General features: G+C 37.3%; 1 protein-coding gene across 1 annotated transcript in view; it reads left to right on the forward strand.

Annotated features, from left to right (window-relative positions):
• The first annotated feature begins 9,695 nt into the window (after positions 1-9,695).
• LOC118593284 overlaps positions 9,696-26,277 on the forward strand; it is a 78,737-nt gene continuing 62,155 nt past the window's right edge. Inside the window, exons 1-5 of the mRNA XM_036202653.1 lie at positions 9,696-9,914; positions 19,364-19,654; positions 20,574-20,686; positions 21,110-21,268; positions 24,780-25,196. Coding sequence (XP_036058546.1) covers positions 19,387-19,654; positions 20,574-20,686; positions 21,110-21,268; positions 24,780-25,196 — 957 coding nt within the window. The 5' untranslated portion in view covers positions 9,696-9,914; positions 19,364-19,386. The remainder of the gene's footprint in view (positions 9,915-19,363; positions 19,655-20,573; positions 20,687-21,109; positions 21,269-24,779; positions 25,197-26,277) is intronic.

Genomic DNA, 26,277 nt, shown 5'->3' on the forward strand with positions numbered 1-26,277 from the left:
GTGTTATTTTCTTTTGCAGAAAAGTAACGGAAATAATTGTACATGCTATGTAATTAAGGATAATACAGGTGAAATGAAAATGGTGGTATCTGGACCCCTGACCAATGTCAACTGCAAGATTGGTGACACAGACTTGTCTGCTTTGAATTAACCTCAAATGTGGGTGATTGGTTTCTGAGAGCTGTGAGGTACAGTAACATGGAGGTATATACTCTAGGGCAACGGTATTCTTCCTAACAATAATTTTGTTTAATACTCTACCAAAACTTGGTTGCTGGTTTTATGTAGAAAATTCAATGGGTAGCAGGAAAATTCACTTTTGTCCTATTAATGTGGGTAATTTTTTCTTACCATTTATAAATAAGTTTATTTTTTTGACCATAGTAAAAAGAAGAAATTCGGAAAAACTCCCAAACTGTAATCCCCCAAGATAAATAATAAAACAGTTGTATTTATTTAGAAAGACATGTTATTTAGGAGAAACTTAGATTAATTTCTTTTAAATTCTGGCTCATTAGTTTTTCACCTTAACTATATATTTAAAGAAACTCAAGTGTGGTATTGTCTTCCAAAAAATATTGTGCAGGCTAATTAAACTTATCTGGGGTCAGAGAACAGGAGGCCACAATATTAAACATAAGGATAGGCAGTGGTAGCATACGCCTTTAATCCTAGCATTCCAGAGACAGAAATACCTCTGGATCTCTGAGTTCAAGGCCACACTAGAAACAGCCAGGCATGGGGACACACCCCTTTAACCCCAGAAATCCAGCCTTTAATCCCAGGGAGTGATGGCAGAAAGTAGAAAGATATATAAGGCATGAAGACCTAAACTAGCAGCATTTGGCTGGTTTAGCATTTGGCTGGTTAAGCTTTTAGGCTTTGGAGCAGCACAGTTCAGCTGAGATTCATTTGGATGAGGATTCAGAAGCTTGCAGTCTGAGGAAACAAGACCAGCTGAGGAACTGGCAAGGTGAGGAAGCTGTGGCTTGTTCTGTGTTTCTTCCAGCATTCACCCCAATAACTGGCCTCAGGTTTGATTTTATTAATAAGTACCATTAAGTATTTCTGCTACATCCAGGATTTTTACCTACAACATGGAAATAATGTCCATCACAGAGGAAAATAAGCAGAACTCACAGCTCACCTAAGTTTGAAAGGATACCCAGAACAAAATCAGGCCACAAAGGCACTAGAATCCACTTTCTTTGTCAAATTGACAAACACATCCCTGTAGGGTGTTCAGTACACTAAAGTAAACTAACAGAAACTTCAACTTGAAAACATCCAAGGGCTGACCACACCAGTCTCATAGAAATATTATCAGAACAAAATTGTTCTAAGGATCCTCACAAAGTTTCCAGACTTTGTCCCACAGCAGATGTACTCAGTATGCCTTTAGTGGTCTCTTCCCATTTTAAGCAGAGAGACTTTCTGCACATCTTACCTTAGGTGCTCCGGCTCTATTCTCCCATTACATCATGGTACCTCCTACTCTTCTACACTGTTCATAATTGGTAGGCATGAATAGCACATGTCATGGTCTCGGGCAATGAAGGAAAGCTGAATAACAGGAGAAAAAGTTCATTAGAGAAGGCAGACAAGGATGAGGAAAGAAAGACAAGATAGTGTGAGGAAGGGAGAACTATGGGACCAGCTACATAATAACTAATCTGACTTCATCATTTCTCATCAAGATCATCAAATCTGAAAACGAGGAACAAAGATGCAACCCTAATTCAATCATGGAAATTTCCAGAGTCTTCCTTATGAGAACATGGATGCCACTAAAAATGGAGATAAGATCCAAGTACAGAAAAAAATGTACACATGTTAAAATACAATATATACAGAAGCCAGCTCTTAATTATAGGAAATAGTACTTTCTTTACCTTATTCTTTATAGATTGCTGAATCTCCTCCTTTGCATAGTTTGTATGCATAAGTTTCACAAAATGAAAAATAAACTCTGTATGTAAATCAGTGTTTCCAGTGATTTCTTTCTTAGACCTGTAAGTTGCTTTAAAACAAATATTTGGTGGTCTTCTGTAGATCAGAGTGGAGTAAGATTGAAGTCAACACATATTCAAATTTATATTTTGAGTGTGATATTTACTGGAAACCTTCTGTAGAAAGGAATAGGCTGTGTCCTCTTCAGAAAAATCAAACTTAATAAAACATAGGCAAGAACCGAAATGTGGCTTAGAATGTAGCTGAAGGATACAATTCTGTCTATTATTTTTCCTTCGTATATTTCAGAAAATTATACAGTTTTGCCATTTGAAATAATACCCCCATAAAACTGTAATCTCCTATCTGCAAGTATGAGGAATGTCATCTCCAATATTAGATAAACATTTCATAGCATAAAAAATAAACTCAGCATGTAAAGCAGTGCTTCCAACAAAATCATAGAGGAAAACTTCCAAAATCTAAGGTAAGTGATGCCTACCAATGTCCAAGAGGCATGCAAAATACCAAATAGGCAGGGTCAACAAAAGGACCTTCCAACATAACATTAAAGACACTCAATGTTTAGACCAACAAGAAAAAGGCAAGAGAGAAAGCTTGGCCGACATACAAAGGAAGGTCCATCACAAAAAACTGACTGAGCTTGAGCAGATGTGCTTAAGGAGTAAAATACCACAAATATCCTCCAAGATAACTAGACCAGCAAGTCTACAGGTGTGATTAATGACAAAATGAATATTTTTCATAATAAAAGCATTTAACAAATCCATGACCACTGACCCAGATGTACAGAGAAAGTAGAGAATGATGAATGCCTGAATTGTCCCAAGAGAGTCCCCTAAGGCCCATTTAACTGGCCTCCAATCTAACAAGTTGAGGTAACTAACAGGAAACAGACCCAAAGACACATTCAAAATGGGGGACCCCAGAAGGAATATGTAAGTATAAATAGATGGGTAAACAAGCCCAAGAAGAGATGGGAACTGAATGGCTTCTTTTAGATTCCTTTCAGTTCCAAATTCATCCTTTTCTGTGTGGATTTTTGTGTTCTTGGTTTTTAATGTTTTTGTTCTTTGTGTATTCTAGACAGTAAACTATTGTCAGATGCATAGCTAAAAAAGATTAATTTCTCACAATCTGTAGACTGCCTCTTCAATCAAATGATGGTGTTCTTTGCTGGAAGTTTTATCAACCTTAGGGCTTGATTTTTGACTGCACATCCAATAACTTTGTCACTGAAAAGTGCTTAAATGTATTTTTTCATGTCTTCCCTTTAGAGGTTGTCAGAACATAAAGATTTTGGGACTCTTGAAGAGGTCCTGTGTTAAGTTCCCAGAACCTACACCAAAATATTAGGACCCCCTGTCATCAGTTCCTGGAGATATGATCTACTCCAGCCACTGAAGGCACCTTTCCACTTTGGTACACATAAGCTCATGCAGGCAAACACACACACAGTAAAAATGATAATGATAATAATAATAATAATAATAATAACATTATTATTATTAATAAAATCTTTAACATAGAAGTTAAATATATGACTGTTTAATTTTCATGCGCCAATTATTTACTGGTATAGTTTATATTTGATTCAGAAAGGAAAAAAATTAATCATTCAACACTGTAGACATAGGCAAAACATCACATTGACAAAATTCATTCACAAATATTTAAAAGAAGAGATCCATAATTATAACAAACTTATTTCTCTACTTCATATATGCCAGGCATGCCAACTATTTACAACATTACATGATATGGAAATTATAAGCAATTTCATAGCAAATCATCTTCCATTCAAGAGGTACATTTAGGTCTTGATGATGATGGCTGCCTCTCCCCAAATCTCCTCTGCTTCTGCTACTCTGTCAACAGCAAAGGAAGGAGATATTGAATTAGTAACCTCATTTGACCCTGTATAGTGACTATTTCTTCTAATGGTCCATATGTGGTTCTGCTGAAGAAGGAGATATTCATGTTGGAACTTTTTTTCTTGCCTTGAATATATTATATAAGATCAAAGTATACATTTCTGCTATCACTTTTACTTTCCAACATGGTTTTTATGAGGAGGAAATGCAGTTTTCCTACCTAATTAAAAAAGGTCTGCACTTGGGAGGCAGATCTCTGTGAGTTTGAGGCCAGCCTGGGCTACCAAGTGAGTTCCAGGAAAGGCGCAAAGCTACACAGAGAAACCCTGTCTCGAAAAAAAAAAAAAAAAAAAAAATCTGAAAATAATGGAGGTATCTCAGCATCATTCGTAACTTGTCACTTTCTGGGGGAGAGCACATGGAGAGAGACTACTAGATGACCATGTGAATCAGCTGCTTCTCATCAACACTGAGTGACTCAAGCCTTCTGTTTTCCTACTGTCTTTTATTTCCTTAGCCTTTCACCACATTCTGCAGTTCAGCCTCTAGAGAGACTTAATAATCTCTTTTCCCACTCTTAGAAAACAAACTCTGATGCCTACGCTTCTGAAAATCCCAAACATCTGTTCCAGGGAAGGGAAGAACTCTGAGGGTTTCTGTAGAGCACAGCCTGAGGAGTGTCCTATGAGTAGTCATAAGAAGAAGAAAGCATGCTCCCTCAGCTAAAATGCTATGCTTTTACTGTATTTTTGCATCATATTCTGTATTCTAATTAACAGCTCAAAATAGCATCTCATTTGATCTACCTGAAACAACAAAACGATACCTATTCGAAAGCATATACTGAGAAAGACTTGGATTTTCATCTTCTCTTCTTCCCCAAGGGTAGTTGGTGAGCTTGAGGTCCTTTTGGCCTCATCATGTTCTCTGCTCTCATTGCTGCTGCTTAGTTTTGTTATCACTGTTATTTTTCTGAGGGATGGGATGGAGCTGCGCAGTGCAAGAACGTGCCCACAGCAGCTGGTTTGCTGTTTGTTTAAATCTGTCATGCTTATTCATCCTGCATACCACTCTAACAATATTTCTTCAACACATCATGCTTGTTTCTACCTACAATTTTCTTTATTATTATTATTATTATTATTATTATTATTATTATCACTTTTATTATTAAGAAAATTTCTATTCATTTTACAAACCAACCACAGGTCCCCCTCTCCTCCCTCTTCTCACCTCCCAGCCTTCCCCTCCAATGCACCCCCCAATTCCCACCTCCTCCAAATCAAGGTCTCCCATTCAGTGGAGGCAGGTCCAAGCCCATCCCCACTGCACCAAGGCTGCATAAGGTGTCCCACCATAGTTGCTGGGCTCCAAAAAGCCGGTTCATGTACCAGGGATGGATCCTGATCCCACTGCCTGGGGTCCCCCCTAACCAGTTCAAGCTAAACAACTGTCTGGCCTATCTAGTACCATGGGGGCTCCACAGCTATTGGCCCACAGTTCATGAGTTTCCACTAGTTTGGCTGGTGGTCACTGTATGTTTTCCCATCACTGTCTCCATGTCCCTTGCTCATAGACTCCCTCTTCTCTCTCATTGATTGGACTACCAGTGCTCAGACTGAGACCCAGCTATGGATCTCTACATCTGCTTCCATCAGTCACTAGATGAGGGCTCTATCATGACAGTTAGGATATTCAACCCCTGATCACCAGAGTAGGCCAGATCAGGCACCTTCTCAACTATTTCCAGGAGCCCACAGTGGGGTCAAACAGACAATATGCACTAGTGAGAGGCCTTGAAACACTCAGCCCTCAGTGGGATGTCTCCATCAAGTCTCTCCCTTCCGGGATCAGAGAACTCTGCAGAAGAGAAGGTGGAAAGAGTGTAAGAGCCAGAGAGGATGGAGGACACCAAGAAAACAAGGCCATCTAGACACAAGACCGGCAAACGTGAACATAGAGAGACTGTGGTAGCAGGCACAGGGCCAGGATGGGTCTGCACCAAGTGGGGTCACAAAGCTTAAAGGAGAAGTGGACAAGTGCCCTGATCCTTGTCGCAGAAGCTATATACAATTGATAGGCATTTACAAATGAGCTATTTTTTTCTCTAAGGGAGAAGCAAACCACTCTTAAGGGTAGTTACTGCCCATGCTCAGTAGTAAATGGTCAACACAAAACAAACTCAACAGGATCTTGGGATTTTTTTTTCACATATTTTAAAGTCAGGAATTTTTTCTTTTTGTCTTATAGGTCCTTTTTGTATACATTATGGATTTTGGTTTGGGCTTTTTAGGGGATTCCTGTGTGAGAGAATGTGTGTGTCTCAGTGTCTGTATGTGTTTATTTTACTTTTTCTTGTTTGGTTATTTTGTCATAGTCCAATTGGGTTTTTTTTTTTACTTATTTGAATGTATTGCATTTTATTTTATTATGATTCCTTAGATGCCTCTTTGTTTTCTGACTAGATACAGAAAGAAGGCATAGATTTGGATGATTAGGACGGAATTGGAGAGGTGGAGATTTCTATAATCAGAATATATCATGTGAAAAGTATCTATTTTTCCATTCTTTTTTTAAAATATAAAAAGTAAAATATAAGATAAAACAAAAATTATTATATTAAAGTTAGACAAGATAAGAGTCAACAGAAGGAAAAGAGCCCAGGAGAAAGCGTAAGATTCAGAGATTCACTCATTAGTGCACTCAGGAATTCTTCAACAACCATAAACAGGAAGATATAATGTATGTTCAGAGAACCTGGTGCAGACCTGTGCAGGACCTGTGCATGCTGTATTATGGAAACCTAAACAGTAAAAAATTTCTAAAATATATACATATAGGAACATGATACATGCAATTCCTAAATAATGGAAGAGACAGAGTCCCAACTGGCCATCACTTGTCACCAAACAAAATTTCCAGTGCTGAGACTGGGTTACATCTAATTGATTTGTTGACCAAAGGGGTCCCGTGAGAATCTCTAAACAATGTAGTGTGTTGTCAAGATAATATGTTGTTCTCCACAAACTCAAAACAAGATCCCATTGATGAAGGCAATACCTACACAACTTATTGAGCATGAAGAAGACATTCTGATACCTACATAGAATGTTCACCCTGACATTTGAGCATTTTTGGTACAGAAAGCTACTCTGCACACTACCAAAAGAGAAACGTAAGCAACAAAACATCCACAAGCCCTTTGATCTACAGTGGGGTCCTCCCTGCAAGATAAGCTAATGCTATGGTGGCACAAAGCTTCTGGGAGTAACCAACCAATATCTGATTTGAATTAATGCCCACTCCACAAATTGGAACCCATATCTGACACTGCTTGAGTAACCGAGAACCAGAGATTAGATAGTCTAGGGACCTAGAGTACAACCAAATAAAACTAGTCAGAAAACAAAATTAAATTAGTGGGGACAAAAACTATTTTCAATAAAAGGAAAACAAAGAACTCAAAGCATCATTATTTTCAGATGATACGATAGCCTATATTAAATACCCTGAAGACATCACCAGAAATCTACAGCTGACACAGTGAACAAATATAAGGATACAAATGTAACACAAAAATTCAGTACATTTCCTATATAAAAATAAAAAAACATATCAAGGAAAAAAAATCATATTCAAAACAGCTTGCCAGGCCGTAGTGGTGCACACATTTAATCAGAGCACTCAGGAGGCAGAGGCAGCTGCATCTGTAAGATCAAGGCCAGCCTGGCTTACAAAGTGAGTTCCAGAAAAGGGGCAAAGCTACACAAAGAAACCCTGCCTTGAAAAAACAAACAAACAAACAAGCAAACAAACAAAAACAGCCTAGAAATTACATTGTCTTGGAATGAAAGTAACCAAGGAAGGCTTTTCCTTGGTTTCTACAATGAAAACATTAAATCAATGAAAGAACTTGAAGAAGATGAAAGGCTTCCCATCTCATGGATTGTTGCATACAGAAAGAGACAAGAGCTGCCAAACACCAGTGTAGCAGGAATCTTAAATGGTACTTATTAATAAAATCAAACCTGAGGCCAGTTATTGGGGTGAATGCTGAAAGATCAGAGAAACAGAACATTCCTCACCTCGCCAGTTCCTCAGCTGGTCTTGTTTCCTCAGACTGCAAGCTTCTGAATCCTCATGCAAATGAATATCAGCTGAACTGTGCTGCTCCAAAGCCTAAAAGCTTAACCAGCCAAATGCTGCTAGTTTAGGTCTTCATGCCTTATATATCTTTCTACTTTCTGCCATCACTCCCTGGGATTAAAGGCTGGATTTCAGGAACTAAACGGGTGTGTCACCATGCCTGGCTGTTTCTAGTGTGGCCTTGAACTCAGAGATCCAGAGGTATTTCTGTCTCTGGAATGCTAGGATTAAAGGCGTGTGCTACCACTGCCTATCCTTATGTTTAATATTGTGGCCGTCCTGTTCTCTGACCCCAGATAAGTTTAATTAGTCTGCACAATATTTTGGGGAACACAATACCACCACATTTCCCCTGTTTTTGTCTAAAATTTTAAAAAAAGCTTATAACTAATACAATAAAAATCATATCCAATAAGTATATACAATATACATAGTCAAGATTTACATTAACGATGTCTAGTCCATTAACATTTGACAGATTCAGATAAAAACTCCATTAATATATAACAATATCCAGTCCAGTAACATTTGATAAACTCAGACAATAAAATTTTCATTACTTATCCTATTTAATACAAGTAGTTCCTTTTTAAAAGTATTTTTTCTTTTCATAACAGATTCAGTAATCACCTTTTATCATTTTTATATCTTCTCCTTTTTCTTTTTACAGTAGATTCAGTCATCTACCCATTTATCCTATTATTTCTTTATCTTTTTTCTCAGGGTAGATTCAGAGATATACCTCACACCAGCTCTTGGAAAACATACATTCATGTTGTCTATCCAGGCAAATCAGTGGAACCCTGCCACATGATGGCATTACTGTTGATTATTACCATTACTATTACTAAAATCCATGACATTACCCTGTATGTGGATCACCTTTAAACATCTCAAACTAGCCTCCACTGATTGGTGTCATTTGTTCCCTGCCTTGGCTGTAACAATAGTACAGATGCCATCCATAATCCTTAACAGGAAAAATCAGTCAGAAAACCATTGTTCTAGGCTCTGAAGCTACCAAAAGTTCAGAACTTTTCATAAGTTTGCAAGTATTGTCAGTACTATACAGAAAGTTCAGTTCAGTGTTACAGATAGCCCATGATCTGTTGTGTTTTCCCAAAAAGATGCCTAAGAGATCATTATCTTAATCACTGAAAGGAGACAGCTTAGCTGTAATACGCACAGCAAGTAACGGCAAATAACTTTCTATTTAGCTGATTTTGGAGTTACATGTTTCTTGTAAAATTATGCTCTGAAAAGCTATGGCATGGGGACCATCAATAAATTAATGAATGCTTTGGAAAGTGCTTAAACAAAAATGATTCATCACAGATCTTTCTTTATCCAGGAAATGTTCAACCAAGTTTGAGGAACAGAATCTGACAAGAGAGGAAGGTGAGATGGCTGAGTAACTCACTTTTATCCCTTGGTGATTTCATCTTCATTAAAATGAGTGTAAGATTCTCAGTGGCTCACATATGAATCTGTTGGATATAAAGGCTCAATGTTGGGCTTTGTGCCTACTTATATTTGTAAGAAAAATAACTGAGTAAAGAGAAACTCTATTTTCGTGGTTATTTTTTTTCTTTCTGGTAACTACATTAGTCAGAGGAAGTGAGCTGTTCTGGTTTAGAAGCTGGGGAAATTGAAAGCTATGAACACTGCTGGGCAGAGACCAATTTCATCACAGTTCTCCCCAGGAAGACAGCTAGCACTGCTGAAGTTAGAAACTTACTTTAAACAGTTCCCTTGTCTTCCCTGTCATTCTGTAAATACTACATATTCTCAGCATTTAATGAGATTTCAACATCCTGCTGTGTAATTTTGAGAGATTTATCTTCCTACATGAAATAGACAAGCCCTATTTCCTGCCCTGCTGAGGATCTACAATCTGGACATTTCTGAGAAATTTCCAGGGAGGTAAGTGCTGCCTCTGTTATGTAAAGAACAGATAGCTCTGTGAAATCCACAAGAACACAGGGATCACTAGTGGTTTCTCCAGTGGAGGGTGGGGGAAGCAAGGATGGTTTCAGCTGCATTAAGGGCAGTGAAACCATGCAGCTGGAGTCTAATGCTTCATTCAAGAAGATAGCAGACATCTTTGTTTCTTCATCTCTGGGTACTGGGACAAGAAAAGAGGCATTTTGATTAATTGGAGATCGATCGATAAACTTTCTAAGTGTAGGCATGAGTAAATAGAAAGTGAGAAGGCTTTAATTATCTTGGATGGAGAGAGCACAGAATCCTGGTGGCAGTGGAACATGACTGCATAAAGTACAAGATAGTGATATGAAAGGTTACTGTGAAGTAATAGTGTAAATGCATCTGCACGTGGAGATTAATTATTTTGTAAAATCCTGACAGTACACAGCACAAAAACTCGCAGATGTGTGTATTAAAAATTTTCTAAGATTCAGAACGACAGCTATTCAAATACAGACAGTTTACATAAGCATTTTAATACATCTTTTTCTACCCATCACACAAGGTATTAAAAATAGTAATTAGTCACTGGGAGTAAATTTCTGTCATTGTGGAAGTTACTGGTTATATTTTATTTGTTTTGGGTTTTGGTCATTAGATGTATGGATTAAAGGAGATTTAAATGGAAACATACTTCTATTGTCTATTTGTAGAATGTTTGAAAGGCTGTCTGTGTCCCCTCACATAGGACTCAATGTGTACTTGAACTTCATAATTCAAATGTTGATTTCAGAGTTGTATAATTATTAGACCTATCTTGCTAAGTTTATCAGTTATGTTGCTCAAAGTTCTAAATCTTGTAAAGATGTTTTCACCTTAGTCATTCAGTGATTGATACACTGTTGTGTTGACCATGAAACTGTGGGTTCTCATTCTGATTTTTTTCAAATTCACAGACTTGTGTGCTCTCACAGACACTGAAAATATATGATGCATGTCTGTGTGAGGATATGTGCACTATATGAAAATATATTCCGTGATTTTACAGACCTGTGAAGAAACAAAATAATAACAAATAGCAGGCACAAGTATTAGTAGCTAATTCTATAATTAGAACTATTATATCCTTCAAGTATGAGAAGTTTTATCATATTTGGTATGTGATAAGAGTTTTTACTTTCAATTCTATTAAAGCTCCACTAATGTAGATAAACAGGATTGTCTTTAGTTTTAATCAATTTTGGATTTTTCCACTGTTAAGGAAGTTTTATTAACAACCTAGGGACACATTTCTTAAATCACATTTGACAGAAGTTTTCACTGAACTGATTAGGTCCTTCATTATGGGCTGGTAACCGTCAGGTTTCTGTTCTGCTTCTGCTCCCGCCATTTCACTGTGGGATGTTTCTATCTTACATCAACAAACTGAATGTTCTCTTTAACCTGTCCCTCAACCATGTTATGAACTTCCTCTTTTGCCTTTAAAAAAAAGTCAGGTCTTTATTTTGAAGCATATGTGTGCCTAGGCAAGTTTGCATTTTTTTCATTTTAGAATAAATGTATTTTGTTTCTTTCTCATTTTTTTTAGATCTTTGAAAATTTCATGTGGTTGTACCCTCCCACAACTCCCTCCAGATACATACTCCATTCCCTACCCACCCAACTTTGTATCTCCTTCTCTTTTTAAAACCCATGCCAGGTGGTGGTGGTGCACCCCTTTATCCCAGCACTCGGTAGGCAGAGGCAGGCAGATCTCTGTGAGTTCGAGGCCAGCCTGGACTACAGAGTGAGTTCCAGAAAAGGCGCAAAGCTACACAGAGAAACCCTGTCTCGAAAAACAAAAAAAAGAAAAGAAGTAGTGTTTGTGATCAGCCAACCATGGGCCATGCCCTTAATAACAATGATTCTCCCTTTCCCAGCAGTCATCAAAAGACAAATATTCCTTAGCTGGTTATGGGAATTTGTGTCTACCTCCCTTCACTTCATGCTGGAATTTTGTTTGGCTTAAACTTGCACAAGTCTTATGATGTTCTACAACTACATTGAGTTTATGTGTACAACTGCCCAGCTGTGTTTGGCAAACTCTGTGTCCCTCTACTCATCCAGTACCTCTGGCTCCTAAATTTTTCTTCCCCCTCCTCTTCAAGGATTCCTGAGAAGAAGGGTAAGATTAATGACTGTTTTTCTTTGCTGGTAGAATGAATAGCACCTCCCAGCAGTATAAAAGCTAACTAATGTGAATGGAACTTCAGGGTCACTACCAGCTGATGTCTCCATGTTCTAAGTATGTCATGTCTTTATCGAGTTCTGGAAGGAAATTAAGAGCATTGGCAATAGCTTGTAGTGTGTGTGTGTGTGTATGTGTGTGTGTGTGTGTGTGTGTGTGTGTGTGTGTGTGTGTGTATGAGAGTAGGTATCATGGGGCCTCACTGATCAACAACTCCAAAGGAAGTAACATTTTATTGACACTAGGATTATTTGTTAGCTCCTGGTATCTAGTAAGATCATTGTTACTCATTAAATGGAGAATAATTCCATTTAAACAATTTTATATATGAATATGTATATATTTTATGAAGTATATATAGGAGCAGTTTTCCATATGACTTTTTGAAAGGTCATTAGAATTGTAATTCTAATTACAAATTCCCTCCACAATTCTGCCCCACATTCTCCAACTGCACTTAACCATGTCATTCCAGTATTCCACTTTCCACCTTTCTACCACTGCATTCTGTCCCATCTCCCTTGAAAGCATCTCTTTTAAATCCTAATTTCCCCTCACTGTTCCCCAGGGGCTCATACAAAGACAGTATGAAACATAGTTCCATGTTTTAAAATCCCACATTCTTTAAATTTTTCAACACTTTATAGAAATCCAAAGTCCTTTAAAAATCCTAGGTATCCTAAATGTAAATATAGACTCCTTTAAAATAAAAAGTGAGGCACATATTTCTGATTTCAAAAGGGTAGAACTTGGGCATAGGAACAATAATACAAAGATAAAAATAAAATCCAGCAGTGCAAATCCAAATTCTGTAGTTCAGTGATCCTGCTTGTAGATTAGTTAGGAGGCTCCCACAACACAAAACAATGTCTCAGAATTCAACAGAGCAGAGACTCCCCATTTTCCTCAACAGAATAGTAATCAGGGCAAAGTGATTTCAGGTCCTTGGTCTGACTACAAGTTCAGAACTTCCCATTTTCAAGGTTTCCATATTGTCATGAAATAGGCCTACTACCTATTATCTTTATCAATAAGTAATTGAGAAACACTATGGATTCAGTAACTGAGTCACCTAAGGAAGAACAGCTTCACTATAGACCAGAGAGCAGCAGGCAATGACAAATTCCTTTCTATTAATTGAAAGCAAAATGGGCAAGATACAGCTTCAACAATCATCTGGCTTAGGAACTAATGAAAATTAAGGAAATGCTTTAATAAGTGCTTAAACCAAAAGTATCTGCATCATCCAGGAAACACATTCTGTTCTTTGTGGCAATAGAACCTGCTGAATTCTCCTCCTGCCACCTTCACCTTTAGAGGAAGAGAGGAGGTGGCTGGGTGGCTCACACTTTTCCTTTTAGAAATCACCTTCATTCAAAGGAATGTGATTCTCAGTGACCCAAGGTAAGTATGCTGGACATGAAGGGTTAAGGTCAGATCATCCACCTATGAAGACATGTAAGAAGAACAGGTGAGCAGAGCAGACCTTTGTTTTTCAGTGTAGGGAAGTGTGTACCAGATGGAAACCCTTCAGTCACACTGGCTAGGAAAACCAATGGCCTCACTTTGGCGCCTTTCTCTCCCCAGAGAGGGTACAGTGCACAACACTCAGGGTCCCACCACTTGAGTCAAACTGAAATGACTGTGACCAGTGTCCTTCTTCCCTTCTTACAAACTACTCCTGTTCTTGGCAGTTCAGGGTTTGCAACATCCCTGTCCAATCTCTGAGAGATTTGTCTTCTTACGCAAATGAAACTAGCCCTGGTTCTTGCCTTGCAGACTAACTAGGATCTGGACACTGCTGAAGAAATGTCCAAGAAGGTTAGTCTGCCACTCCTTTGAAGAGTTGAGTGCTCTGTGGAACCCACAAGGTCACAGTGGGAAATATGTGCTGCTTCCTTCAGAAGAGAGTGGAGGGATCAGGGCTGAAGCCAGTTGCTCTCAGGACAGGGAACCCACAGCAGCTAGGTTCTGATGTTTTGCTAGGGGAGATGGCAGACATCTTTACTACATCCTTATGGGGCTTGAGCCATCAAATATGTGTTTTGATTATGGCAGGTATTAAAATAACTTTCTGAGTGTAAATTTGAGTATATGGGAAATGAGGTGAAGGCTTTAGTTATTCTGGCTGGAGAGTGTGAAGGAACTTGTTGGCTGTAGCAATTGACTCGCTAATGATAGGATAGTGACATCAAGGAATTACTGTGAAGTAGTATTTAGTGAAAATATATCAGGACACGGATCTGCACTCTAGTATTCTGATATTGCCCATCATAAGACACAATGGACATGTATAGTACAATGTCCATGGATTCAAATTATCCAAGTACATTTTTTTAATCATCCATGACTGTCCTTACCATTATCTTTTACATCAGCAGTATCTTCATCACAGTGAGTTAGTTTCTGTCATCTTGAAAGTTATTTGTTTTCTTTAGTTTTACATTGTTTGGATTTGTTTCTTATTTCTGGTGCAAAATGTAGGGGGCTAAGTGAGAGTTAATTAGAAATACATCTCTATTGCCTACTTTCAGAATACTTTAAAGGCTCTCAAGTACCCTTTAGAGTTCTTAATGTGTACTTTAGCAGAATATTGTAGAAGTTGATTTCAGATGTGTATATATGTAAGGTTGTCTCTCTTGGGTTATCATTTATGTTTCTCAAACATTCTAGTTTTGTTACAGATGTTTATATCTTGTTAATTTAGTAATTGAGAAATGTAATGCTGTTCCTATCAAAATATTTTGGGTTTTTGCAATTTCACAAATGAGTATGCTCTTTCATATACACATGAATGGGGTATGTGTGCATCTGTACATTTAGGTCAAAACATATTCTATGTTGCTACTTATTGTCATATCAAGAGACATTAAATACTAAGATATACCATACACTATTATTGGTATGTAAAACCAACATTTAAAGTATTATCTCTTTCTAAGGGTATATTCATATTGTTTTTTGTCAACTTAACACAAGATAAAATTATCTGGAAAGAGATACCTGAGTTGAAAAAATGCTTTCTTTAAAATTGTCTATAAGAAAGTGTGTAGGGCATATGATTGATTAATGATTGATATGAGTGTGTAACCCATTGGGGTCAGTGCCACTCATGTGCAGGTAGTCCTGACTGCTGAGCAAGCCATGAGGATCAAGCCAGTAACCAGTGTTTCCCATTGCTTCTGCTTCAGTTTCTACCTCCAGATTCCTTAAGTACCTTCTCCGACTTCTTTCAATAAAGGGTTATGATGTGGAAATGTAAAATGACATGATCCATTTCTTTCCAAGTTGTTTTCGGTCATGGTGTTTTATCCCAGCAGTAGGACCTGTAACTAAGAGAAAAATTGGTACTGGGTTTGTGGGGTATTATTGTAACACACCTGACTGTGTTTTGGGAAGGATTATGAAAGAACTTTGTAACTTTGAGAATAAAAGCTATTGAGTGCTTAGAGATTAACGAACTATTATGGTAATTTATAAGATAATGCAGAGGGCAGTGTAGATGATGGGGGCCTGGCTAGGAAGTTTCAGAGGGAAGGTTGAGAGTGCCCTAAAGAATCTACTGACGACACTCAACATTTTCAATTACAAAGCTGTGATTCTGGTCAGCTGGGACTCAAGAATTGGCTGTGATTAAAAGAGATGAGCATAACTGAGGTACAATCTGGGAAGTGTCTTCTCTCTCTTAATACACAGAAGCAGAGGCTGTGGCCAAGAGGGGGACAAGGTTATATCTTGTGCTGACAGACAAACTATGCAATGTGAATGACTCACCCAAGTGGTACTAGTTTTGGAGGCAAAATGAGGTCATAAGGAATAGCTGAGGCTTGTCACTGTGAAAGGCAGTAAAAGATCATTGGTGAAGATATAAACCAGGTGCATAGGGACTCCAGACTTTTTGAGATGTCAGTACCACAGGATGACACCAAAGACAGCAGCAGGTCTGGAGAGAGGTAACCTAAGCACAGGAGAACCACTATGTGTGTTTGGATGGAAGAGCAGGAGAAATGGAACTGCCAAGAACCTAAGCAGACCAGAGAATCCTTTTACATGGTAGAATTTGACTTTACTTTAATTTGAATGAAATTACAACCTGGTTTTTCTAACTTGGAAAAACAATGTAGGTAACTGATTTTTTTCACTTTGTGAGAGCTCACAGTTGAGATACTTTGAATTTTTTTTCTTTATTATTATGTGTTTTACATTTTATACATCAGCCATGGGTTCCCCTAATTTTTAAAGGCTTTGGAATTTTAGAGAGACTTGGAATATTTTAGAGATGCTTTGACATTTGGAAGAGACTTTAGATGTTTAAAAGAAACTGAACATTTAAAGTGTTTAGCTTTCAGTGGTGAGGCTGAACACATACTGATACCAGAATCTAGTGGGCATAAATTGGCATTGATGCATGTATACTATATTGTGTAATACTGGAAATTCTACTGGAGTTTGGATGATTAGTCCAAATTCAAAAGCAATAACACTTCAATAACAAAATGAAGGTCCTCATATACATGGAACCCATAAAAATTACACATAGTCTTTGTCATCCCATATCTGGTTATATTTGACATAGTTGTGTTTTCACTAACATCAACCCAAATAAAAGCTTTTTATTTTCATTTTCCCTGGACCAGAAGATCAGTATTGTATGAAAATTAGAATGCTGCTCTGAAGAAGGTAGTTTCATTGTTGAGAATCAACTTTAATCTCCTTCTTAAATATATAGATGATCTATTTTTTAATATTTTATGTCTTACAGAGTATGTCTTTCTCTTAATACTCTTAATCTTCCCTGTCATGTCTCCTTGTGTTGATATTCTATTTAGCCTTGGATTTCTTTGAGTGTGGAGGATGTTCAATTTTTCTCCAAAAAAATGGGAAGCAATTGACACACCTAGATATTTAATATCCAGTTAAACTGAGGTCCATACAGGCATGATTTCAAAACTGAAATACCAAAAAATTGAATTAGATTATTGTACTCATTCCAATCTCTGAAGATCATCACAAAAGTGTATAAAATGTGAATGAAAATACAGAGCAGAACAATCTGTCCATGGGGAAATATTGGGAAATTCCAGAAAGCCAATTTTTTCTTGCTTCTAATTTTCTAATTTTTGTTATTAGTTTCTTACAGATTTAACTGATGAGGTCTGAGAGACCTGTGGACATAATAATAAGTTTAATTCTACTCCTATTTAGCAGTGTAAGATTAGTAGCTTCTCAGCTAGAGACAATGAGTAGTCTACTCACAGGTTTTCAGTCTCAGGAATGGTGTCAGCTATGGGTTTCCATTCATACAGGCCTTAGGTCAAATCACAAAATGAATGGTTAATCCCACATTATTCATGACACTGTTGCAGCAGTGAGCATGTTTTGCCAGGTGGGTTGTTACCTGCAGGAACACACAACTGAATAAGGTTAATGATTATTTTGTTACTCCAGTACTGTGCCAGGTACTTTCCAGAATTGGAAAATGAAGTCAGTAGGGAAGAGGCCTCCAGGTGAGTATCAAGTTGATTTCTCCATGTTCTATAACTCAAGAATGTGGTGTCTTCTGCAATATAGTCTTATTACCATAAAGTTCTGGAGTATATCCAAGAGCATTGTCAATAGGCTGTATGTTGGGGATCTATGAGAACTGTCTGGCCAATAACTTCAAGAAAGCAAATTCACTCCTTGCATTGGGCTTTTTGTGAACCTGTGGTGTCTAGTAGAAACATTGTTGTCCATTATACAGTAACTTCACATGATTTTTTTTCTTAAATATTTTTCTTTTTGAGACAAGAGTTTCACCATGTAGTTTTGGTACCCTTTCTGGATCTTGCTCTGTAGACCAGGTTGGCGTCCAATTCACAGAGATTTACCTGGCTCTGCCTCCTGAGTGTTGGGATTAAAGGTGTGCATTACCACCATCACCACCACCACCACCACCACCACCACCACCAGACTTCATGTGAACTCTTGATAGACAGATGTTTAGATAGCTAGAAATAGAGGGGAGAAGATAGAAGATAGAAGATAGATAGAAAGAAGATATATATAGTGTGTGTGTGTGTGTGTGTGTGTATAGTGTGTGTGTGTGTGTATATATAGTGTGTGTATATATATATGGAAGCTTCTACATTAATAGCTTTCAACTTTGTTTTTGAAACATAATTAATGTTAGTCACTCCTCTCTCTATTTCTTCTACTACTGTACACTCTCATCACATACACCACTTAACTCTAAAGTTTTCAAAGTTTCTGAAAAGTAGACAGAGAAAGAAATGTGAGAATGGCTTTTTAAACAATGAAAAAGAAATTAGACATACCATAAACCTTGACAATAGGAGTATATTTTATATTTTGAAGCATATGATCTCAGGAGTAAAAATAAACTTAAATGGAAAAGTGCCAGTTATTCAAGGTCTTCCAATATATATTAGGAGGAAAGAATATTTTTAATAAATTAGGAAACTATTAAAAGGTCTGGGGAAGATTTAAACATAACGTGGAGGTAGAAAATTGTGTCTATGAACAAATAAGAACCACTAAGTCAATCCTCAAAGGATAAAAATCAAGAAACTACAGTCACAATTCTATCCAATAAATTCTAGGGTGCTACTCTGCAAAGTATGTAGATGTTGGAGAAATTGACAGTAATATAAGCACAAAGGAACCAAAGATCACAATCCAAGGCCAGGCCAGACAGGATGCTAATGAGGGGTGTTTTATGGAAAGCCTAGTTGACAAGGGTCAGTGGCTCAGCATGGTCATGTGACTTCAGCCATTGTTCATCCGGGTACACTGTAATTGGATGCAGTCCATTTGCATATAGACTGCTTTAGAATGGGAAAAATCAGAAATCCACAGGCAGATATCCAAGGACAGGCTTCAGAACCAACTAAGAATGGAAAAAGGATCCAGGATATTAACACTCATAGCCCAGACTCTAAACACTGCAACAATTACTGAGTCCAACTCTTTTCTTCCACCACAACTGCCATAGTCTAAGTCACCTAAGATGCCTTATGGGGAAGAATATCCTAGGCTTGTTTATTAATACAGAAGTTCTACATCCAGTCTTCACAGTGGCACAGCTGGTACTTAACTCAGTTTTCTCTCACAAGCAGTTATGGACATTATCAAGTGCAGTCATTCACTCACACAGGAATATGCTTGTTTTGGAATTGTCTGTATATGTTTGTAATCTATGTCCATTTTCATCTTTTAGGATTGTCCATAACTTTAGAGATAATGAGTGAATACAAGACAATTGTTCTTCAACAAGGATTAGAGGATGTGGCTGTGGATGACTACCAGTTTAGGAAAATCAAGTCCTTACTAAGACAAGAACTAAACCTAACAAAAAAGATGCAAGATGAGTATGACAAAATTCAGATAGCTGACCTGATGGAGGACATATTCCCAAAAGATGCTGGACTGAACAAGCTGATAGAAGTGTGTCAAAGAATTAAAGAACTTGAAAACCTTGCTAAAAGGCTTAAAACAGAAAGAGCCAAAGGTAACATTGCACACTAATCCCTTTCCTTCCCTCCCTAAACTTTCTGGCTCCCTGCAGCGATCAGAGCTGATGTGTCGCTTTACCACTGTGTGCTTTAGACATTATAGGGTTTAAAGCATTTCAGATGTCAACAAGTTGATTTCAAGAAACCCTTTCTCACAAAGAAATATAGTATTTCAGGGTAAGCTTCTTTACATTGCAGGTAAATAAAATAAAATGCAGTTGTTGAGATAGATTAGAAAACCCAACATGGTAGTAAAACCATAAAATGATAAAGTGAACATAGAAAAAAATCATTTAAAGGATATAAATGGAATAAATTTAATACTCAACAATCTTACCCATTCATTAATATCTTTTCTGGTAACAAATATAATCTAACATTTAAGTAGAAGTCTGCATCTTAAAGATGTGAAGAAGCTTCTCTTTATAAAGTCACTGGATTTAAAAAAATATTAGATATATGGGTACACCCCTCTGACCCCAGCATTTAGCATAATGAAGCTCTGAAACTGCAGTTTACATTGCACAAGTTTATATCAGATTTCCTTTCATTGCTTTCTATGATTTGAGAGTATTATACACAAAACATGACTAGTCATTGTGATAAAAATTTGGATGATTTTTTTTTGGAGAATGGGAATGAGAAAAGCTTAGCTGATGGACATGGGTTCAAGGACAGGAAGCATTTTCTCATTCTTGAGGGGACAAGTAAGGAAAACATCAAGTAGTGGAGACTGGGTCTAAGGCTGTGCCTTTATTGGTGTGCTCCCACAGTAAACTAATAGATTAAACATAGATGTGAATGCAATGGAGAGAAAATGGCAGGAAAACTAGATGGTTCCTAGATCCTCTGTTTTGGTTGATGTGGGTTCTTTTGTTCATGTATTTGTTGTGATGAAAATTATACTCATCCCAGTAAAAGGAAAAACCCCACTGAGAAAAAGGAAGCAAGAAGCAGGCTCTGATACACCCACATCGACTACAAGCAACCCTGCAACATCTGATGGAGGGGAGACTTCCACAGCTCAGGTGAGCTTGAGGAACAGCAGCAGGCTGGCAGTCAACAGAGCTGTCAGTAGTGCCTCTTCCCTAAACTGTCTATCAAGGACTCATTGCTTTATTAGTTTGTGAACTTTAATATCGGCTAGAACAATGGTGTTTATATTTCCCCACCATAGTTTTCAAATTCAAATTCTATTATGTCCTACCAAGAGGTAATGTCAGAAAAAAAAGAGTATATTGCTTTTCCCCCCTCCCTTTATTTAATTAAACCAGTTACGCACACATTTTATGATTATTTATGATCGCATTTTAGAGCTGGCGAGAGGGTTGATGTTCCTTCTTTGAATTCCCAACATATTCAGGCATAATAAATTTACCACCTAATAATGAAGATGCATTCTGTTTGCTTGATACTGAGACTCATTAACAGGCTAATGGATATATTTTCAGAAAAGAAAAAGTATTAATAAAGGAAAGACTGGAGCAAAAATGACCAAGCAGTCTGAAGGACCAGATCACCCTCCCTGTCCTGAAGAAGCCACAGCCAGCTGCCAGTCCCCAGTGCTCCAGGTCTCATCTTCAGCTTCATCCAACACGCCTTTGGCTAAGGTACACACATATTTCTGCCTCTCATCCAAATATCAGAATCAGATCTTGATGTTCTGACCATGTCACGCACTTATCACTGAGATTTAATTAATTAAAAATACACAGGGTTGATTATGATAAATATAGATCATCATACAAAGACAGAAATAGGCACAGAAATGTAGGTGATACAAATAGAATTTTCTGTACCATAATCTTGTGTTGCCCTGGGGAAACTTGATGAATTTGGCATTTCTTCTGACAATAAGGCTTGTGTTAATCCCAGGCAGGGAGAGAGAGGTGAATATTCTAGTACATGCAAGTTTTAGTATCAATGGGCTTTATTTCTTCTTTCTTTCACTTTCACATATCTCTTCCTTTTATACGAATAACCTGTTAATTACTTTTCTTTAACCCCAATCGGTGGTACTTCTTTCTTCAGAATTTTTGTCACACTATATTTTCACTCCAGCTCAAAAGCATGTAAGTGTCCAAACACATCCATCTTCTGAATTTTAATGTTGGTATCTTGTTCTATCCTTAATATATACTTCTAGAAGCCCTATCCACACTAGGTTAAAAATGGATAGTGCTTACCTTAATAAAATATTCTTGTTTTATTACCAGTTATGACACATAGCTAATGTTTTCCCCCCTTTTACTGTGTATTGTAAGATTATGGTTGTCCTGTTCTTTCTTTAGATACTTACAGACCTGAAATTTCCAGAAGTGTAGAAGTGAGAATCAGCACACCTAATAAGGAAGATGAGAGCTGTCCATACCAGTTAAGGCTCTGATAGGTGACTTGTGAGACTTAGAGATCACAAAACAAAGTGATAACATAGGTGAAGAGGGAGTAATCAACCAGTCTTTGGATTTAAGGTTCACTCCATGAGATGGAACCCATAACTGACGTTACAAAAGCAGCCATGAATCTGAGACTAGGTAGGCCATGGACCTGCAAGAAACCTACTACTATGTATTATTCTGTTAAAGGAACATAGCAATACTATGACTCCTAATGACATGCTGTCACATTTATAGAGCAGTGCCTCATTCACCTCTCATTAGACAAGCTTCTTCTCGCCATAGATGGAAATTAACACAGAGACCCACAACTGGCTAATGTGCAGACTGTGAGAGACTTTATAGTATTCACTCCTCAATTGGTTGTCTTCATCAAATCACTCTCCTCAAGACTCAGGGATCTATGTGGAAGAGGAGGATGGAAGAGTGTAAGGGCCAGAGCTGGTGCACGACTCCAAGGATACAGTGTCTTTCAGACAAACAGGACTGATGCACATATGAGCTCAGAGACCGTGGCAGCACACATCAATAAGCACAGGTTCAAGCCACCTGGGGTCCCAGAACCGAGAGGAGGAAGTGGACAAAAATGTCCAAACCCTAACCCAGAAGCTATTTTCAGTTGATATCTACTAACAAAGGGAAAAGTCAGTTTTCTCCAATGAACACTATCCATCACAATCTGAGCAGGCCCCATGCCCCGAGAGGTGGGCCAACACAATAAGACTGTGTGTGGGTGCAGCGAGGAGGGGTGATTTGTATTTTGTATTGTTTGGGGTTTTTTCTATTTTGCTTGGTTTTATTTTCTATCTTTTCATTTTGTTTTAGTCTTTGATACTAAGAGAAGGAACACAAAGTTGAATGGGAAGGAAGGAGGATCTGGGAGGAGTACAGGGAGGGGAATCGTGATTAACATATACTGTATAAAAAGGTTTTAAGTAAAAATAATAGAAAAAATATCAACTCTGGGAGAAAAAATACATAGCGAGGAAAATTAAAGAATTTTTGGGAATTTGGGAGAAGTCAGTTCATGAGCAATTGGGAGTAAGAGGAAGTGAGCTACAACTGATTATTTTGTATTGACTCTTCCACTCTGGACTGGCAACTATTTCTCCAGTATCAAGTCAGTGTTACTCTCATAACACATGAGAAATGGGGTGATTAATGCCTCTTATTTTTTCTGAGTTCTCATTGAAGGAATAAATAATTTGTCACAGAAGGAAAATCACAACATTATCAGCATCCATTCTCTGGACTCACCCTTTCCTCTCTCTATCCCTCTTTTCTCCCCCCCCCCTTTTTTTTCTCACTTGAGGAAATATTGTCAGCCAGTTAAGCAAAAGCAGAAGCAATTTTCACTCACTCCAAACCTTACCATTCAAGTAATTTAAAGGTTTTTCTTAGTATTTTTTCAGATAGTTTTGCAATTATGTGGAAAAATTTCTGGTGTTACATCTTACAATACCTATTACTTTACTACTTGTTTTTCCCAATTAAACATATCAGGACTATCTTTCCAAGTCCCTAAGTTAAAATGAATAGAATATTCAGTGACTATTTCAGTATTTATGTTTCTTTTTAAAATAATTCATTTTAGATTGATTATCTACTACCACAATCCCAGTACCACTTTCAGTGATTATCCTTGAAATGTGTGCGTTAAGGATCATTTTGAGGACTTCATAATAACCCACTATTTCATCTTATGCATATCATATAACTTTATTATTAATTTAAATCTAGTCATTGCTACTGTTTCACCCATCACTACCACCAACTATATTGCTTTTTGATTTTTATGTTATACTAACTGTTCACACTGATGAAAAATACCAGATTCAAGTGAACTCTAATCACTCATAGGTGATGACTGTTTGTGACATGATAGCTTGTATTATTTTCATTCCCTTGGGCCCATAGAGACAATACTATCGCCTTTATACTCAAATCTATGAAGTTCATAGCTTTTCATACTCTGCCTTAGAGTTAGGCAATATTCCCTTCATTGAAATACTCTGTTGAAACCCAGTGAGCTCAGAACACTATGTAGAATAGTGATTGGATGCCTATCAATATTTTTCTGGATTTCCAAATACCTGCTGTTGAGGAAAACTCTCTATCCATGCATAAGGACAGGGCTCTAACCAAAGTAACTGACTGTAGTTGATCCTATTTAAAAGAGATGCCTAAGGGCAGGCTCATGTTGGTTTTGATCATTTAATTATAGCAGACTGCTATATCCAGAGGAAACATACTGTAATGTGTACCCTCAGAATAACCGCAGATAGTTCAGTTGTAACTAAAGTCCTATGTCATCTTTATGATTTGTATTTATCATTCTATATTTTCAACAATATTTAACTTTTCCCTTTTATATTCCTCTGCCATAAGAGTAACGGATATATTGAATTAATTATAATTTCACTTAAGTCCTTTATAAAATTGCTCTTAAATTCTTGTTATGTGTTCATGCTGAACATCTTGCTTCCTGGTAGAAAGATTCCTCTGATTTTTCAGTTAGTGTTCAAACTTCTGTGGCTGAAGCCCACTGCTTTCATTCATTAGACTTTTAGACAATGAAAGAGTTCCTCTTTAGCTTATTCATAGTGATAGAAATACATAAAAATTGTTAGAACCAATGTGGAGATTGTGATTTATTTTATGTGAAAGCTAATTTATATTTGCTGGTAAACTTACATGATTATACCCCCGTATTTGTCCAACTCAGAACCAAAAAACACAGATCCAAACTCAGAGCATTACCAGAGGTGCTGTTCTCCAAAAGGATGACATGACAGTGATGGTGCTCAATGCAATAGACCCATTTGAATATGAGTCATCAGAAGGAAAGAAGATGTTTCATGCTACAGTGGTCACTGTGAATGAGTATTTCCATGTAAAAGTTTTCAACATCAACCTGAAAGAGAAGTTCACAAAAATGAATATCATTGTCATCTCCAATTTCATCAAGTTCAAGGGAATCTTGGAAATAAATGAAGCTTCAACTGTGTGTGATGCTGGTCCTAACCAAAAGATTGAAGTCCCCAAGTGTCTTATCAAAACAGCAAATGAAACTCCCAACATCAGTCATATTCGAAACGGTGTAGCTGGAACTGTGTTTTATGGATTGTTTATATTACACAAGGTAATGCCTGAAAACTTGTCTTTTAATTTTTCTCCACCAACACCTGGAATCAAATATGATAACTTTCCAGTCATTGCTTATGGCAATACTGTAAAACAGAACTCTACCTTTGCTAGGGATAGAAGATAAAATCATTCCACACATTGGAGAATAAGAGTGGGTGACCCTTTAACAGCCTACTTCTTAAGATATCTCTGAAACAGCTGTCTGAAAATGACTTACCAAGAAACTTTATTTTACTAGTTACAATTCTTACCCTCAGCCACAATGAGAAGGAATGGTTCAGGACACAGGTCAGGGTCATGCCAATAGTCTCAATTTTTTAAGCTATACCATAAGTATACAATACATATTATTTTTCTTTCTATACACTATTTCTATAGCTTCCCTGAACAAGGGTGAATATTTATTGTGATATGCATTTGGAGTAATAAATAGATTGGCTGGCATCCTCACAAATCCAAAAACATTCAGTATAATGAATTCACTATCTCTGCAAATAGTAGCTTGACCGTTTAATGATGACTCTTGTATCTTATTCAATTATCTTATTATTTCTGAAGACCTTAGCAACTAAGTACTACTGTATTAAATGAGCTTTGTAAGGCAAGTAAATCCAGTTTTCTCACTTACAAATGAAAATATATACAGACATTTCATTGATGCATCAATCCCCAAATTCAGGGTATTAGGATTCAGTTTTTTTTTTAAAAAAAAATGACAACCTTGGCGAGCTCAGCAAATATTTTATTTATAACCTTGACAACTTTAAGCCTCTTTAAATCTTCTTTTGAAAGCTCCTTCACTATAAACACCTACTTTATAGCACACTCTTTAGAGACTATGCTTATGAACAAAGTACAGTGAATTGTGAAGCTCATACACTATGAATTGGGGGATATTGGCTTACTTGGATACGACACTGGAAAGAGGTAAGTAAATGGAAAGGGTCTAAATGAATGAATTGCTGGGATCTTGCCTGTCTGTAGATTTCCCTTTAAACTATTGAACAAATGAACAATGGGAGCAAATTCTCACTCATCCCTTTATAAGCAGAAGATATAAAGATGGTTGCCCGAAG

The sequence above is a fragment of the Onychomys torridus genome, chromosome 11 (genome assembly GCF_903995425.1).
Source record: "Onychomys torridus chromosome 11, mOncTor1.1, whole genome shotgun sequence".
Classification (NCBI taxonomy): Eukaryota; Metazoa; Chordata; class Mammalia; order Rodentia; family Cricetidae; genus Onychomys; species Onychomys torridus.